Source organism: Vicugna pacos, chromosome 16 (assembly GCF_048564905.1).
Source record: "Vicugna pacos chromosome 16, VicPac4, whole genome shotgun sequence".
Lineage (NCBI taxonomy): Eukaryota > Metazoa > Chordata > Mammalia > Artiodactyla > Camelidae > Vicugna > Vicugna pacos.
The window spans coordinates 1,350,780-1,366,654 of record NC_133002.1 but is presented as its reverse complement, the minus strand read 5'-3'; the positions used below and the strand labels follow the sequence as shown (position 1 = coordinate 1,366,654).

General features: G+C 45.9%; 1 protein-coding gene across 1 annotated transcript in view; it reads right to left on the bottom strand.

Moving 5' to 3' along the window:
- SCPEP1 (serine carboxypeptidase 1) overlaps positions 1-15,875 on the bottom strand; it is a 24,172-nt gene extending 8,297 nt beyond the window's left edge. Inside the window, exons 1-8 of the mRNA XM_006216417.4 lie at positions 15,747-15,875; positions 13,048-13,196; positions 9,524-9,613; positions 7,291-7,446; positions 6,870-6,944; positions 4,333-4,405; positions 824-861; positions 57-185 (exon numbers count right to left, since the gene is read on the bottom strand). Of these exons, the coding sequence (XP_006216479.1) occupies positions 57-185; positions 824-861; positions 4,333-4,405; positions 6,870-6,944; positions 7,291-7,446; positions 9,524-9,613; positions 13,048-13,196; positions 15,747-15,810 (774 nt within the window). The 5' untranslated portion in view covers positions 15,811-15,875. The remainder of the gene's footprint in view (positions 1-56; positions 186-823; positions 862-4,332; positions 4,406-6,869; positions 6,945-7,290; positions 7,447-9,523; positions 9,614-13,047; positions 13,197-15,746) is intronic.

Below are 15,875 nucleotides of genomic sequence, written 5' to 3'. Positions count from 1 at the left end.
CCCGCTGCCCAGAGGGAAAAGCCAAGCAGGCTGGCCCGGAGCGTGTCCCCTGGTACCTTTTCAACGACCATTTCCGCCTTCCCCCACAGCATGGTGGCCTCTTTGTAGAGTCCCTTGTTTACGGCATCCAGGACTTGCTCTGCAATCTCAGACACCTCTGCCAGGCCTTGGTCGTCGAGAAGAGACTGGAATGTAAATTGAGAACAGAAAGTCCACTTTGCTAGAGACACAAGTCTGGCGCTGCTCCGGGTAGGGGTGAGAGGAAGGAGAAAGAGAAGCATATGTGGGACAGTGTATCGTTACAAGTGATGTGTTTACTAATGAAAGAAATACAGCAAAATGCTCACTGAGTCTAGGCGGTGGGTATATGGGGGTTCACCACCATCTTTTAACTTCTGCGTATTTGAAAATTTCTATTATAAAAAGCTGAGGGGATTAAAAAATGTGCATTTCCTGTACCTAGAGAAACGAAATAATTGTGCTGATGCTTCTTTAAATTTGTCCCCAAGGCCAGCTGTTGCTTAGGGTCTTCAATTTTTTTTTAACTTTTTTTTATTGAGTTATAGTCATTTTACAATGTGTGTCAAATTCCAGCGTAGAGCACAATTTTTCAGTTATACATGAACACACATGTATTCATTGTCAACATTTGTTTTCGCTGTGTGGGGTCTTCAATTTGATATGGATTATTTGACATGTCCTTAGGGAGCAGTGTCCACCGCATAGGCAAACCCAAACTAGCTTTGTCCTTCCTGGGGACAGAGCCAGAAGAGGTCAACTGGGCTGTTACACAAAGGGACAGAAGTGGGGCTCATATACTCACCACACTGTACAGGTAAGGTCCCCAGGAGACCACCGAATCTAAAGGAAATCACATACATATAAAATGTTTGTTGTGGCTCTGTCCTTCCCCCCAAAATACCTAACCAGCTTTCCTTCCAAAGCAAGAAACCTAGTGGCTTTGGCCCACCCATGGACACCTTAACTCCCCGGTGTCCATGCAGGGCTGATGTCCAGCGGCTGGGAGGCGGGGCGAGGCTGTGGGAGCCTTTCTGTTGACTCAGGACTAATGACACATTCACTTGGCCTGGTACTGGCCCAGCAACTGAGTCATCACCAGTGATGGCACCACAGGCCGGCCGTGCGGGTGCAGCGGAGGCTCTTATCTGCAGACTTCTAGGACTTTCTGACAGCTGAAAATACTTCCCCGCCCTCACAGTTCCGCTCTGCATCCTGCTCGGGCCTCCAATCTAGGGACACCAGCTTCCACCAAGGAGCTAATTAAGGAAGAAGGCTAATGATTTCGTAATTCAAGTGTCTGTGGCCACCCTGCCAATCAATTCATTTCAATTCCAAAAATAAATCGAGAATTTACAAAGTGCCTGAAGCCAATAAGAAGCTTTAAAAGATATCAATATAAGACCACACCTGCCCTCAAAGAGAAGAGTTGGGTTTGGACAAGTTCACAATTACAGAACACTAGGTAAGTTTAGTGCCACCAGTGCCACCGAGAGGCATTCCAACAAGATATCAAGGACCATAACTTAGACAGCACATTTGAATATGTCACTCCTTTGCTTAAAAGCCTTCAATGGTTCCCCCTAAGCCCAAGCATCTCAAAGTATGTTTCAAATAACCGCAGTCCTGCCGAATGTTAACCTGGGAGTTAGAAGAAAAAAATGTCTTCGGTTAAACACCTTTGGGGTTATGCAAAAGACAACACATTTCTTTACTGCAGGACTTCTCAGAGCCTTTAATCTGCCTGTGAACCTTGAGGGGGAGGAGCCAGTATTTAGCACTTTCAAAACTCATTTGATCACGGGGCCCTCTGTACAGCACCTCATTGGATCGGTATTCTTCAGAGTACACCCTGAGAAGTGCAGGCACACCAGGTCCTCTGGGACCCAGCTGCCATTCACCTCTCCAGCTGAACCATCAGGCCTGTGCCTTAGGTTCTTAATATAAACATTCGTCTACAGTTCTCCAAAGCACCCACTCCCTGCTCGAGCTGGACCAGGGACTGACAAATCTTTTCTGTGAAGGGACAAATGACAAATATTTTTGGCTTTGCAGGCCAGCCGGTCTCTTTTGCAATTACTGTTGTTGCTGCTTCCAAATAGTCAGACAACATGTAAATGAGCGGGTGGGACTGTGTCCCAGTAAAACCTTATTCAACAAAGCAGGGCGGCCGGACAGACTTGACTTGGAGCTCGTAGTCTGATGACCTCTGATGTGAACCTCAGATGTCCAACAGAACTTTCTGCACTGATGGAAATGTTCTGTATCTGGGTGGGCAACAGTCATATGCGGCTACTGGGCACTTGAAATGGGGGTAGTGCAAATGAAAGACCGAAAATTTTCTCATATTTTAATTAATTTAAATTAAATAGTCACACACGGCTATGGCCACCGCACTGAACTGTGCAGATCCCCTTGAAGACATGAAGCGTGTCTGTACACCTTTCCTGGCACCTCGAACAACACCTACTACCTAGCAAGCAATTAATACCTGCTCATGAAAATTAGCAGTATTTCTCCTTCAAAAAGAGTGTGCTTCTGGGATGGAAGACTGATACTTAAGGTGGACGTGGAAGGAGGGACTAAGATCTGGGCAGGAGGACTCACAGGGGGAGGTGGCAAGGTGAAGAAGGGAGATTTGGGGCAGGGTGAAGGGCACGTGCAAAGCCACGAGGCTGCACTTGCTGGTCTCGGGGAGGAAAGCAGGGTTATGGTGAAGTGCACGGATTCCAGTGCCTGCGGCCTCTGGATGTGAATCCTGGCTTTAGCTGGGTGACTTTAGGAAAAGTGCTTAACCTCTCTGAGTTGCAGTTTCATCACCTCCAAACACTGGGGTAATAACAGCCTCCATCCCACGGAGCTGTTGTAAGCGTGAGATGAAGTTATTAGCACACACGAAGTGTTTAGCGTTGTTACGCAGCTGTGATGAGAACCTGTCGTCACTCTGAGTGAGATACCTGGCAGGAACCCTGCTGGCCCCTCACGCCCCGGGTCAAGGCTTCTCCTAGGAGGTACATCCAGGGAGGAAACACAAAGAGCAGCCCTTCTCGCAATGCGGACTCGGCTCTCAGGTCTGTCATTTCAGTCCCGCCCTGGAGATGCCGAGACTGAGTGCAAGAAATAACCATTCCAAGTGGATCAGCATGTCTTGGATCCATCAGGGATGTGGCTCTGTAAGAAGCCGAATCTCCATTTTTTAGGGGGAAAATATTACTTAAAAATTTAAACAAATTACTCTTTTAAAAAACTGAGGCATAGTCACACATCACAAGCAATAAGCATACATTTAGAAGAGTTTTGATTAACGTATACACTCATGTAACGACCACCCCAGTGAAGGTACAGAGCACAGACAGCCTAGGAAGCTGGACATTTGCCAGTGTCTGGAGATACTGCTGGTTGTCACACTGGGGCGGAACTACTGGCATCTAAAGGGTCCAGATGCTGCTAACATCCTAACATCCCACAAAGCCCAAGATGCCCCTGCCCCCAACGACAAAGAATCGTGTACGACTCAAAGCGTCAACAGTGCTGAGACTTAGAAATCCTCGTTAGAGTTAACCCTACACGGTGACTATCTCAGATGCCTGAAGCCACACCCTGGGTGTCTGCAATACAAACAGCTTTTGTCTATACTCCAACAAGGATGCTCAGCTTATGAAACTGCGAGCCTCCGAGTCACAGGACCAGATGGATTTGCGGCTCCTTGAAATCCCATTTGACATAATCACTCTCTGACAGCTGCAAGGGGGAAAACGTTCTATTTCTTCTCCCACCAGTCCCCTCTTCTGAGAGCCAGGGGCATCGCTTCTCAGCACTTGGTGCTCTGCCAAATGTTTACGAGGGAAGTGTGTGGGTGCCTCTGTGATCAGTGCTGCCCTGGGCATCGATAGGACCAGCAGGTGGGAATTTCACCCCAGTGGTCCACGTTAGCATCGAGAAGCAGAGAGGATAAGATGACAAGCAGATGTGGGTTTGACTCCTGCCCAGGCCACTCATTCTGTGGGTCAGAGGGCAACTCCATCACCTCTACGAGACTCAAGAATGTCTTCAACTGTAAAATTCAATTCTTCTGTTGTGAGAATCAAGCAAGAGAATTCTGTCCAGCCCATGGCAGCCCATGGTAAGTGCTTTGTAAATGAGTTCTCAGCCCTAAATTTCCTGGATGCTCTGGGGGCAAACACTTCTGTGTTGACTTCTCCAAGGACCTAGAGAATTTCACTGCCTTGTTCTCTGATCTAGACAATACAGCCCAAAGTCCCAGGGAAGGGTGGGGAAAGGGAGTTTTAAAATGTCTGAAAATTTCGTGCTTACCAATGGGAGAGATCCAGGAGTCACCCAAGGCAACCCCGGCAAAGTTGCACTGGATGGTCCCTTGCTGAACGGCCTGAAAGAAGAGGAGCCAAGAAACATCCTTGTCAAGGGGACTCAGGGACCTCCATCCCTTCCTCAGTACAAGGGATCCAAGCCTTTATACTCTGCCTTGCCTGAGCCCAGAAAACGTCTGCCCACCCAGGATTCCCTGGGTGTCCAAAGTCAGATACTCACTGGAGGGCAAGAGTAAGTCTTTCCTGACACCATCTGCAAAATCAGTAGGAGCTGCCCTTAGTCTTTCTCTACTGTTTTCACAAAGGTGTTGGCAGGATGTGTGTGAGGTCTGGGGCAGCCCCTATCTTCTTTAGAAGGGACACGGGTACCCTTCCTTCTGAGGGCTGTGATTTCTCATAAGGTGCTCAGGGGGCTCTCTGGGTTCAATCGTCACTGTCCGAGTGGCCATCACTGAAGAGCTGGACTCCTCAGAAGGTCCTCAGGGGTGGGATGGATACTTTAGGACTAGGAGCTCATTCCCCTCTGCTCATTTTATTCATTTAAAAGGAATACATCTGGCCAGTAGCAGAAAACTGAAAACAATCTAAATAGTTATATCAATACGCTGGGCTAAATAAATTCTGGTTATGTCCACGGTATATGAGACAACTTAAAAAGAAGAATGGGACGGCTTTTTAAGGACTAATACAAAAAGATCTCCAGGGTGTATTGTTAAATTAAAGAAGAGACATGTAGAATAGTGTGCAGAATATGCAATCATTTGTATAAAAACGAGGGAAAAGAATATATACAAATTAGCTTATACAGGCAGGAAACATCCCTGTAAAGGTACAGAAGAAAGTAATGACAAAGGTGGCCCTGGGGAAGGTGACAGAGGCAAGAGGAAGAATTTTTACAGTACACCTTTATCTATTTTGAATTTTGAATTATGAATTAATGCACAAGCCACTGAGGGATCTAAAAGAACAATGAATACCCTGACTTTGAACACTGGTAATAAAAGACAAAGAATTATGCTTTTATCTGGCTTTTCCAAAAGGAGCTTTTTTCAAGTTTCTTAAACAGTCCCAGAGGATGAGGAGAAGTTCCACTTTATAGAAGAATAGCAGCTAGGAAATGTGAGCAAAATGACGGGAGGAGAAAAACCATCATTTTGAAACTCCTAATAAAATGACTGATGTATGTGAGAATTAAAAATTGACATTAAAACTATTAAGTGGAAGACGGATGAAGAACTGAACACCCACATAGTGTGAAGGCAAAACCACTCAGATAAATTTCTGTCCAGACAGAGGGTGTAAGAATTCCATGGAGGAAATCATGTCTGGACACTGTGTGCCTTCTGATTCAAAGCCAAATGAAGTGAATGACCTCCCCTATATCCGGGGTTGGTAATTCTGTCTATAGAGGACCAGATATTAAACATTTCAGGCTTTGTAGACCAAAAGTCTATGTTGCAATTACTCAACTCTGCCACTGTATTGCTAAAGCAGCCACAGACGATATGTAAACAAATGAGAGTTCTAATAAAACTTTATTTGTGGACGCTGAAATTTGAGTGTCATCTAATTTTCATGTGTCATGAAATACTCTTTTTTTTAATCCACCCCACCCCACAACCACCACTTGAAAATGTAAAAACCATTCTTCGCTCATAAGTTATATAAAAACAAGTGTTTTTTTTTTCTAAAAAATAAATCTCACTTCAAATTGTCCACATTTTTTGCCAATTTTCTATTAGGATATTATTCTTTTTAAATAGATGTATTGATAGGAATACTTTTTCTATTATATATTTGTCTATGTGTGTATATGTTTTAAACTTATTTATGAAACTCTAAGAAGTTTTAAATTTCTATATGGTCTACATATATCAACCTTATCCTTTTTGGCTTTTGGGTGTTTCATCTTATGAAGGAAAAGAAAGCTTTTCCTACCAAGATTATAAAACTTTTCTCCTATATTTTCAGGTTCTTTTGTAGTTTTGATTTTTATGTTTAGATTTGTAATTTGTCGAGAACTGATATTTTATGTAAAGCAAGAATCTAACTTTACTGTTTTCCAAAGTGATGGCCATTTGTCTCCATACCATTTATTGACTATTCTATCTTTCCCTCAATGAATTACAATGCCATCTTTTATCATCATTTATATATGATCACGTGTAAGTATGATGCATATGTGTGTTCATACATACACATAGATGCATATACAAACAAATATATAAATATGTATAAAATGTGTCTCTAGATCCTTCAGCCTGCTGCATTTCTCTGCATTTGTCTGTTGCTATGTAGGTAGGACACTGCTTTACTTGCTGAAGCTGGGAAGTTTGTTTGATACCTGGTAGGCAGACTTCACTGTTCTTTTTGAAACTTTTCACGGTCATTATTACAGACTTACTCTTCTCTGCATGTTCAAGGTCCTCCTCAAAGCACATTTAGTAACTAAGCGAGCATAACAAGTAACACAATAACAGTTCTTGTCTGAAACCAAAACAACAACGTCATCTTCCCTGTTACCTTATGAAGTTCTAGGCCAATGCCAGCAGCCATTTTCCCTCCATAGGACTCTGAGAAAACGTAGAATGGAATCATCTAGGAAGAAAAGGAATGAATGAAGAACTAAATATCCTGAATGCCTTTTAATTCAAACAAATTCATTTCAAATTCCCATTGCATGTAATGGCCAGACAAAACGAATCAGCTTTTGGTTGGTCTCTCCTCTCATGTCTGATTATCATACTGACTCCCCCGTCATTGCTGCTGAAAACCACCTTTGGAGATGGTTGAAACCAAAGCCCACCACCTGGTCCTGGGAGCAAAAAGGTTTTCTCTGGAATAGGCTGGGCGTGGAATGCTCGGGGAAGTATAAATATATTCTGATGGAAGTCATGCTGAGACTGCTAGCCCCTTGCTGAGTCATTCCCGAGTCTTTGCTTACCTGGAATTCTTTGTGGCAATCAAAGAAGGCCTTCAGGAGAACCATCATGTCTGACGCCACCGTGGCCAGGTCTTTTGCATACGCATCGCTGTTGTTCACATAACTGAACCCGGTGCCCACGGGGTTATCCACAAATAGGAGACTGGCCGCCTGGAGCTACACGCCACAGAGGAAAGTCGAAAGTGGCAATCAGCCAGCCAGTCACCAATTATCTTTTGATTTTCTTACATGAGCTCAAGAAAAACCACACGTGTGAGGCCATCAGTATGGTTATGATCCCGTTACTAAAATGGATTTTAAAAAAATTCTGGAACAGGAACACGGATTACTATGGCCGAGAAAGGCAAAGAAAAGGAGAGGCAAGATGGAAAGAGTTAACATATACATGGGGACGGAAGCCCCTGGGCTGTTGCGTTCACATAACATAAACGTCCTGAATGTAATCCGCTTGCACAGGTAGAACGAGCAGTGTTGGCCTGGGCAACAGCTCGAAGCAGTGAGTGGTCTGGATACCACATTCAAGAGGAATCCGATTTCCACATTGGCATGGCTTTGCTGCACACTACAAGAGCAGCAGAATTTATTCTAATACCTTTTCCAAAGAGGCTTAGAGTTCTAGAATTTTACATCCCGAAAGATCCCTAGTGATGACACAGTCCAGCTATGTCCTTTACTGATCAGGAAATTAAAGCTCAGAAAAGGCCCAGGACTTGCCCAAGGTCACGAAGTTGGAAAGGCAGTGGCAGCATCAGGGACAATCAGGTACAAGGCTGGGGTCTCCTCACTTCCTGTGCAGACCTGGCCCAGGCATTACCCTCTTAGTTGTGGGAGGCGTGGGGACAAGCCAGTGGGCACTGTGCTACAGCAACTGAAAGTGATCATTTAATTGGAACGAGCACATGAATGTTCCAGGCTGAGGGGACAGCACGTGCAAAGAGCCGAGGCAAGAGTAAGTAAAATGTGCTTAAAGGAGACCAGTGTGGAGACAGACAAGAAAATCAAAGGGCCCAGAGGGGACCTTAAGGAGGTGACCCTGCAGTGAGTCTTAAAGAAAAGCAGAGGTAAGTATGATGAGAGCGTTGATAACAGGTGGCCAAAGGAATGAAGCCCCAGCCCAGGAATTGCCCAAGCAGAGGCCTGAAGGGAGAGAGCACATGGAGAGGTGCTGGGAGATGTGGCTGGAGACAGCAGGAGCCAGTTCATGCTCAGGATTCTGGATCTGGTATTTTGGGGACCTGAAAGATGGTAAACTAAGGAATGATTTATGTTGGAGAGTTTCACTCAAGCAGCCTGTGGAAAGTGGACTGGGAGCAGGGGCCCTTTGAAAGCACCATGAGAGGGGCTGGAAAAAGGGATGGATGAAGATTAACAACATTTGGGTATTAAACATAGAGCTACCATAGGTCTGGCAATTCTATCCTTAGGTATATACTCCCCCAAATTGAAAACAGGGGCCCAAACAAATATTTGCACGCTAATGTTACCTGCATTATTCACAGCAGCCAGAAGGTGGAAACAAGCCAAGTGTCTGTCAACAGACGAGAGAGGAGCAGAGCAGAGCAGAGGGTGGCCACGAGCCCGCAGCAAATCCCACAGTTGGGCAACATCCCACCCTGCCGATGGCGTGGTTTTGCCCAGCAGCGTTTGGCAGCGTAGCCAAGCAGGTGGACGCTAGGACTGACCCCAGGTCGGGTGTGGAGGGAGAGGGATAAGGGAGCCTGGGGGTGGGGAGCTGGCCGGAGACTAGCTAAGCAAGGAAGTGGGGCTAAGAGTGACGGGGCGGGTGGAGACAGAGAACTAGAGAGACATCAAAAGGGCAGAGGACAGGGGTTTTGAAGTCCTGATGAAGTCATGAAGCAGTGTGGCGAAGGAGAGAGAGGAAAGATCAGAGGCTGTGGCCACAAGGGGTGACCCTGGCATCTGCGGGGACAGCCAGCATGTGGATTGTGACAAGCCCCAGGGTATCTGCTAGAGTAGGTTTTTGCAGGCAAGTGGGGAGAAAAGTCACAGACGTAGGGTAAGCTGTCCCAAGAAACGAAAGACGCTGGCTAGAGAGGAGGCCTGTGGACAAGTGCCCAAGGCCCCCAGAAACAGAGGAAGCGGGGTGGCGGGGCGGGATCACTTAAGGTGTGACCCCACCCAGAATGGGGTCAAGCGGTGCGGCGGAAATGGGGGAGGCCTCAGCCTGGGGGAGGCCCCAGGGCAGCCTGATTAGGGGCCTCTCTCACTGTACCCAAGTAGTTCTTCGTGGTTTGAGATCACTGTCAAGGGGCCCGATTTCCTTGAAGTTCCCAAATCCAGTGCTGGAACCACCTGGACCACCCTGTGGAAGGGAAAAAGAACCACGAATAAATTCAGAGAAAATGTTAGTCAAACCTTCGCCATCACAAACGATGACCACATTCACTATAAACAATTTCTGATTCGGTGATGGCTCCGTCACTCACACACGAGACACAACCGATCCAGTGAGCCTAAGCCATGGGCACTTAGCCTCTGCTCTGGCCGAGCGCCCTGCTAACTGCTGGAGGCTTTCCAAGAAAGGAACCGGCCTGGGCTAAGAGCCCCCAGAAGGAACTTCCCTACCCCCGATTCACCGAGCCCGAGCCTTGACCTGACACGGGGCTCTCTGACTTCAGAACATCTTGTGTGACCCGTCTTGTTTCAGAGATGAGCAGTGAGGCCCACAGAGGCGAACGTGGCAATCAGGGCTCCGCCAGGACTAGATGTGGGGCCCTGTGACCCTCCACCCCACTCTCCTCAGTGTCCCAGAGGATTTACAAGGGACCCAGATGAGAGGCAGTTTGATCAAGATGATCCCCAGGGTATAACGGAGCAAATACAGAAGTCCCAGGGCAGGAGGCCCTCAATACTTAGGGCACTCTGGGCCGGGGCGAGACAGGATTCTGAACAGAAGCTCAGTGATGGGGGCCCAGACCAGGAGAGGCAAAGGTTCTGTGGGTTCTAAGAGCTAAGAGAGGGGAGGGGGTCCTTCAGGAGATGGTCAGGGGAAAGGATGGTCAGTGCTTTTCTGGACAAAACCTCAGGGGCCATTTGAGCCAAGGGGACAGGACTAGGGCCTCAAATAAAAGGATACTGCTGCCTTGTGCAAGATGGATAGGGAAGGGAGAATCACAGAGATGGAAGGGAATGGGAATGGTTCAGGCAAAACAGAAGCCAGGACCATCTGTACAGGGAAATCTAAAAAAAAAAAAGACAACATAGAGTCAGGGATCAGGGGTAACTAGAGGACCCCAATACGGAAAGGCTTTATGAAACCATTTAATGCTTTGAATCTACACCAAGTTAACTATTATAAAATTGGAAGGCTATGAACCCCTCCGCACCTTAAGATGCACTCTGTATCTTAGGATTTCCTAGCACAGTGGTAAAAAGTGCACAAGTCAGAGGCAGATGTACATTGCAGTGGCATTTACAACTTTTATAAGAGAAAAAACGGACCCAACTCCAACGTCCCCCAGTGGGTGTTAGTAAATCATGACATGTCTACAGGATGGGATGTGACACTGCCGTTTAGAATCACAAAGGATGAGAAACGATGTGGCAACACTGAAAAATGTTTATCGTGTTACACACAGTAAATTAAGAGCAGCTGTCCTCGAGTGGAAAAGCTGGGCCCCCTTTCCCTGGGGGACTTCCTGGGATGGGACAGGACCAGAGAGCAAGGAGGGAAGCTGGGAATTCTAGGGGCATGGTCCTTGTGGGAGAAATCCCCTTTTCCGAACTCTGTTCTATTTGAGAACATTCTACTGCAACATCTTTTTTTTGTCTGCAACGTCTGGCTGGGGAGCTGTCACGGCCCGGGGCTTTGCACTGATTCTGAAATATGGTAAATGTGTCAGAGGACCAACTGAATGCTTAGAAGACTTGAAAGTGTATGGGAAGCAGCACCCTACCCTACTCAGAGTCACTCCACTCAGATGACGTGACCTCGATTCTCAAAGACCTGCCTGGGTAAGTCAGTGCATGTGTTCTCAGTAGGCTGCTAAAAGAGATCTCCTTTTATCTGAGTTAATCATTTCTTCCTTAATCATACTTTTTCCTCCTCTCTTGGGCCTCTGAGGAGACAAGGAGCAGGTTCGTTAGTAAGCCAGTTAATAACCATCGGACAGCATCTCATTCGCAGTCACCAAAGGTCAAACGGGATGGCCTCCAGGGACCAGAAGTCAGGAGTAAGCAGAGGGTCCCCTCCGCCAAGAGCTCCTGCCTGTCTGAAAGGGGGCCCCCAACCACTCAGTTTTGACACAGCAAGTTCAGGCCCCAAGTTACTAATTCCCTGATTATTTGGAAAAAGGAAGTAAATGTCTTGATTTTCAAATGTTCACAACTAATTCAGATTAACCACCACCGCACTCTGAAATTAACCGAAAAGGCTTGCAACTTCTGAAATTCAGGTGTTTCTGAATTGGGTTCTGGAAAGCCCAGGAAGTGCTAGACAGGCAGCGTGTGACAAAGGAGAGGCAGAATGGGTGGGACTCGGCACCCCGCCCCCACCCTGCCCCAGCCCTTCTTGCTTCTGCTTTGGTTCTGTCTGTAAACTTTCGCTTGGGGGTGGAAACAGTTCTGCTGATTAACAGAATGTTTGCAAACCACTGAAATCTCCCAGATTAGAAAACCAAAGCCCAGAGAAGGGAAGAGTCTTTTCGCAGCTTTAAGTGGCAGAAAGGCTTCAAGGACCCGGCTCTCCTGACTGGCACAGCTCTCCCTGACAACCCTGCCACATCTTTCATCTCCAGCCAGACGGACAGAAGTTCCCTGGGTCACACAGATAGATTCTTCTTCTGAGACATTTTCTTATCTGCACCCTCAGGCTGAGCCTCACCTTAACCAACGCTCCAAGGAAATACTTGGGACAAAGGTCCCTCCCTGCAAACTGGGTATCTTTGCTCCATCTCAGCAGAAAGTCTGTATCTACTGGCCTGGGAGGCAAAGCCGGGGGCACTGGGAGGCTGCTTGTGAATACTGACCTTCACATCCCATGGAGGTGAGTACCAGGGCGCCCTATTTACTGGTGAGCAAACTTGGCACCAAGCTGGGCCGGACGTACAGTCTCCCAAAGGTGAAGCAAGACCGCGCTCCTCAACCCCTCCCATGAGGTCAGTCTTCCAGGCGGGTGTGGGCCACCTCTGGACAGACAGCTCAGTAATGCAAGGCAGGATCCTCTGCTGGTCCCCACAAACTTTTTGACCAGCTCCCTGTCTTCAATGCTACCACCAGAGCTCAAGATTAAAATGCAAACGCACTTTAGGGAGAAGGATAGGGCCCAATTCTTAACACGAAGATACAAAAGGTTGAGTCTTTTCAAAAGATCAGTTTTTCTGGGGTGAAGAGGTTAGGGTCTAGAAAAGGGTTTGCGGAGGAGCGGGAGGGGAGGTAGTTAGGGAACCTCAGTCTTTGCTATGGAACCTTCCAAAATACTTTCTGTCATCATAGAGTCAAATGTGTGTTGAGGAGTTTCCATCCCTGAGAGTCCCTGCCACTGCCTGGGCTGGGCTCAGTAGAAAAAGACCCCAGCAAAAGCTCGAATCCTTCATTCTCTGATTTGGCCTCTTTGACTGCACCATGGCCTTTGCCTGTTTCAGAGAGGATGCTGATTCCCCAAGCCTAGGAGACCCCTAGCTGGCCGCCTTACCAGATCTGTTCTTCACAGTGGAGCGGGGAGCCTTTAAGAGCAAAGTGGCTAAGTGAGGGAAAACCTGGCTTCGACCTCAGGCCAGGCAGTGAAATGACTTTTACCTGAAGCCACATGACCAGGGGCAGTTCTGAGAAGTTCTTGCAGGGGTTGGTGGCATAATAGAGCCACCAGAACATGTGGGCATCCTTCCGGACAGTCACATAACCCCATATTTCTTTGCCCTCCTCTGCGGGTCTGTCAATGACAGCACCTGAAATAGAAGCACAATTTCATTTTTCTGAAGGTCTATATCTAGGTAAATCCCAGGCCCAGGAGAGATGGCCGTGCTAGGCTAGAGATGATTTGGTTTATATATCAGGCAATTTACTTACTCCAATATATTGCGGAGAAAAGGGACAAAAAGCCTCATTAATGAAAAAACAAACCAAACTTAATCATGGTCCAGGAGTCTGGAGACTTTCACTTTTTCCTCTACACCCTCTGTAATATTTGGAGTTTTAACAGTAAGCATGAAACATGTTTATGACTCTGTTCTAAAAAGAGAGAGATTTGTATTTGAGGAAAAAAAGGAAAATCTCAAAATGCAATGTGATGATTTTTCTTTCTCACTTAACATATGATTAAAGAAGCATCACACAGCTGGGTGGGTGTAGCTCGCTGGTAGAGCGCATGCTTGGTTGGCATGCCTGAGGTCCTGGGTTCAATCCCCAGTACCTCCATTAAAAAAAAAAAAAAGAGGCATCACAAATTAGTGGGGCAAAGATCATTCATTATATTATGCTGGAGCAACTGTTAGCTTTTTTGAAGGTAAAAAAATAGAAATGTAGATCCTCTCTTTACACTGTAAACCAAGATAAGTCCAAATGGATTAAGTATATCAATTTTAAAATTTAAAAATAATATGAAAATATAATGAAATGTTTGATCCCAGATGAGGAGATGATTTAAGCATACCCCAGAGACTATGAAGAAAAAGATCAAGAGTTGAGGACAGAAACTTGTTACATTTCTGCACAACAAAAATAAAAGAAAAAGGCAAACAACAAAGAAAGGTGGGCAACAAATATGAAAAAGGGTATTTCCTTAATCATTAATTAGCTCAGTTTAAAAAAATGTAAGATCCTGATGGTTCAATGGATAAATGCCATGAGGACATAATTTATAAAAAGGAAAATACAAAGTCTGATTAAAATGTAAAAGAATGTTTAACATCACTAATATTCAAAGATATAAAAGTTAAAGCGGGGAAGGGATAGCTCAGTGGTATAGTGCACGCTTAGCATGCACAATGTCCTGAGTTCAATCCCCAGTACCACCATTAAGAAAATAAATAAATAAAATTAAAAAAAAAAAAGTTAAAGCAATAATGAGGTCACTGAAAAAATCTTTGCTTATTGGACAGACGGCAGGGACTCAATGTCCACAAGGATACAGGAGACCGACCTTCAGCCCTGTTGGTAAAAATGCACACTGGCATAATTTTTCTGGGAAGGCACTTGGACAGAAAATTTATCAGAAGCCATATATATGTTCTTTAATATATTACAGCTCCAATTTTCCTTAGTTGACTTTTCTAGCATCTGCAAAATACGTATCAGAAAAGAGTAGGTTAAACACAGTTTCTTGTCACTTTTGCTAAAGTAACAACTTTCAAGTTCTTTCAGAGTACTACTCTGTGGGTAAAACAGGTGGCTTATTAAAAAGTGATGGGAGCGTGATCCTTGGTGACTGGAGTTTTCTGCCTCTACTTCCTCCTTTTTTAATTTCATGCTCCTGTGTCAAGTAAAAGGACAAAAACTGGTCCCCAAAGAACAGAAGGGAGTAGATGAGCAGAAGGTGCAATTTTGTAACTTGATAAGGATGGAGATTAAGACAACCAGAAAGTGGTCTGATGAGCAAAACAGAACGATTAGAATATTTCATTATACATGCAGCTATAAGAGCACACATACAAGTAACGCAAGATTACAGACACTCTTGAAAATGACAGATAAGGCTTGGTCCCTTCTGATCTAACCTCTGGCACTCCTCCCTTTCCTGCCAGTGACCACTGTCAAAATTTGAGGGGGCAATCTATTCGACATTTCCCAGACACGAGCTGAAGGGTCACGTGATCCCCATTTACAGCCGAGAAAACAAGTTAAGTAACTTGCCTGGGATCACAAGGCAAGTTTGTGGCCAGTTCCCACTCTCAGTTCTTGATTCAGACAGACCAGGAGTCATTATGCTTAAAGACTGCTAATCCTTTTGCAAGTCATCCTATTAAACACGAGTTTAGTTTTGCCAGAAAGGACCGCGGTGAGGGAGCTGTTAACTTGTCTGTTCTGCCCAAGTAGAGGAAGAAAGGCTTAATTAATCTCAATGAAATGTCCCATTCACAGTGGGATTTTTCTTCAGGGGTCTTTTGGACTGTGTGTTTCAGCTCAAAATTTAAAAAAGACCTTATAACCTCATTTAGCAGCCAATCACGGCATGGAAAGGGAGACGGCCTTAAGATCGTGTAAACCTCATTGATCAGCAGCTTCTCCAAATCTCACACTTTGCCGAACTACTTCTACCTAGGCGTATGGAAGAAAGGAGGCACCAGACCACCCAGGGCCAGAAAAATAGTAGAAAAAGAACTTTGAATTACAAAATAAGTAAGTAAAAAAACAAATACAGAGTGAGTTTCAAAAGCAATACACGCAGGGTAGAAACAGAGGAACAGGAATATGCTTTAAAAAGCACAAACCCACTAACAGATTCTCATCCCTGGAGAGAGGAGGCATCCGCCACTGATGCAGCTTTTGCCCGAACCTACCCGTGCTCAGGCCCAGAAGCAGCAGCAGCAGCAGCTCCGGACAGGTCCGTGGCGCCAGCTCCATGACGAATACCGCGCGGCAGCATCAGCTACAGGCTGGACCCGGCGCCCCACCACGTGACGGTGGAG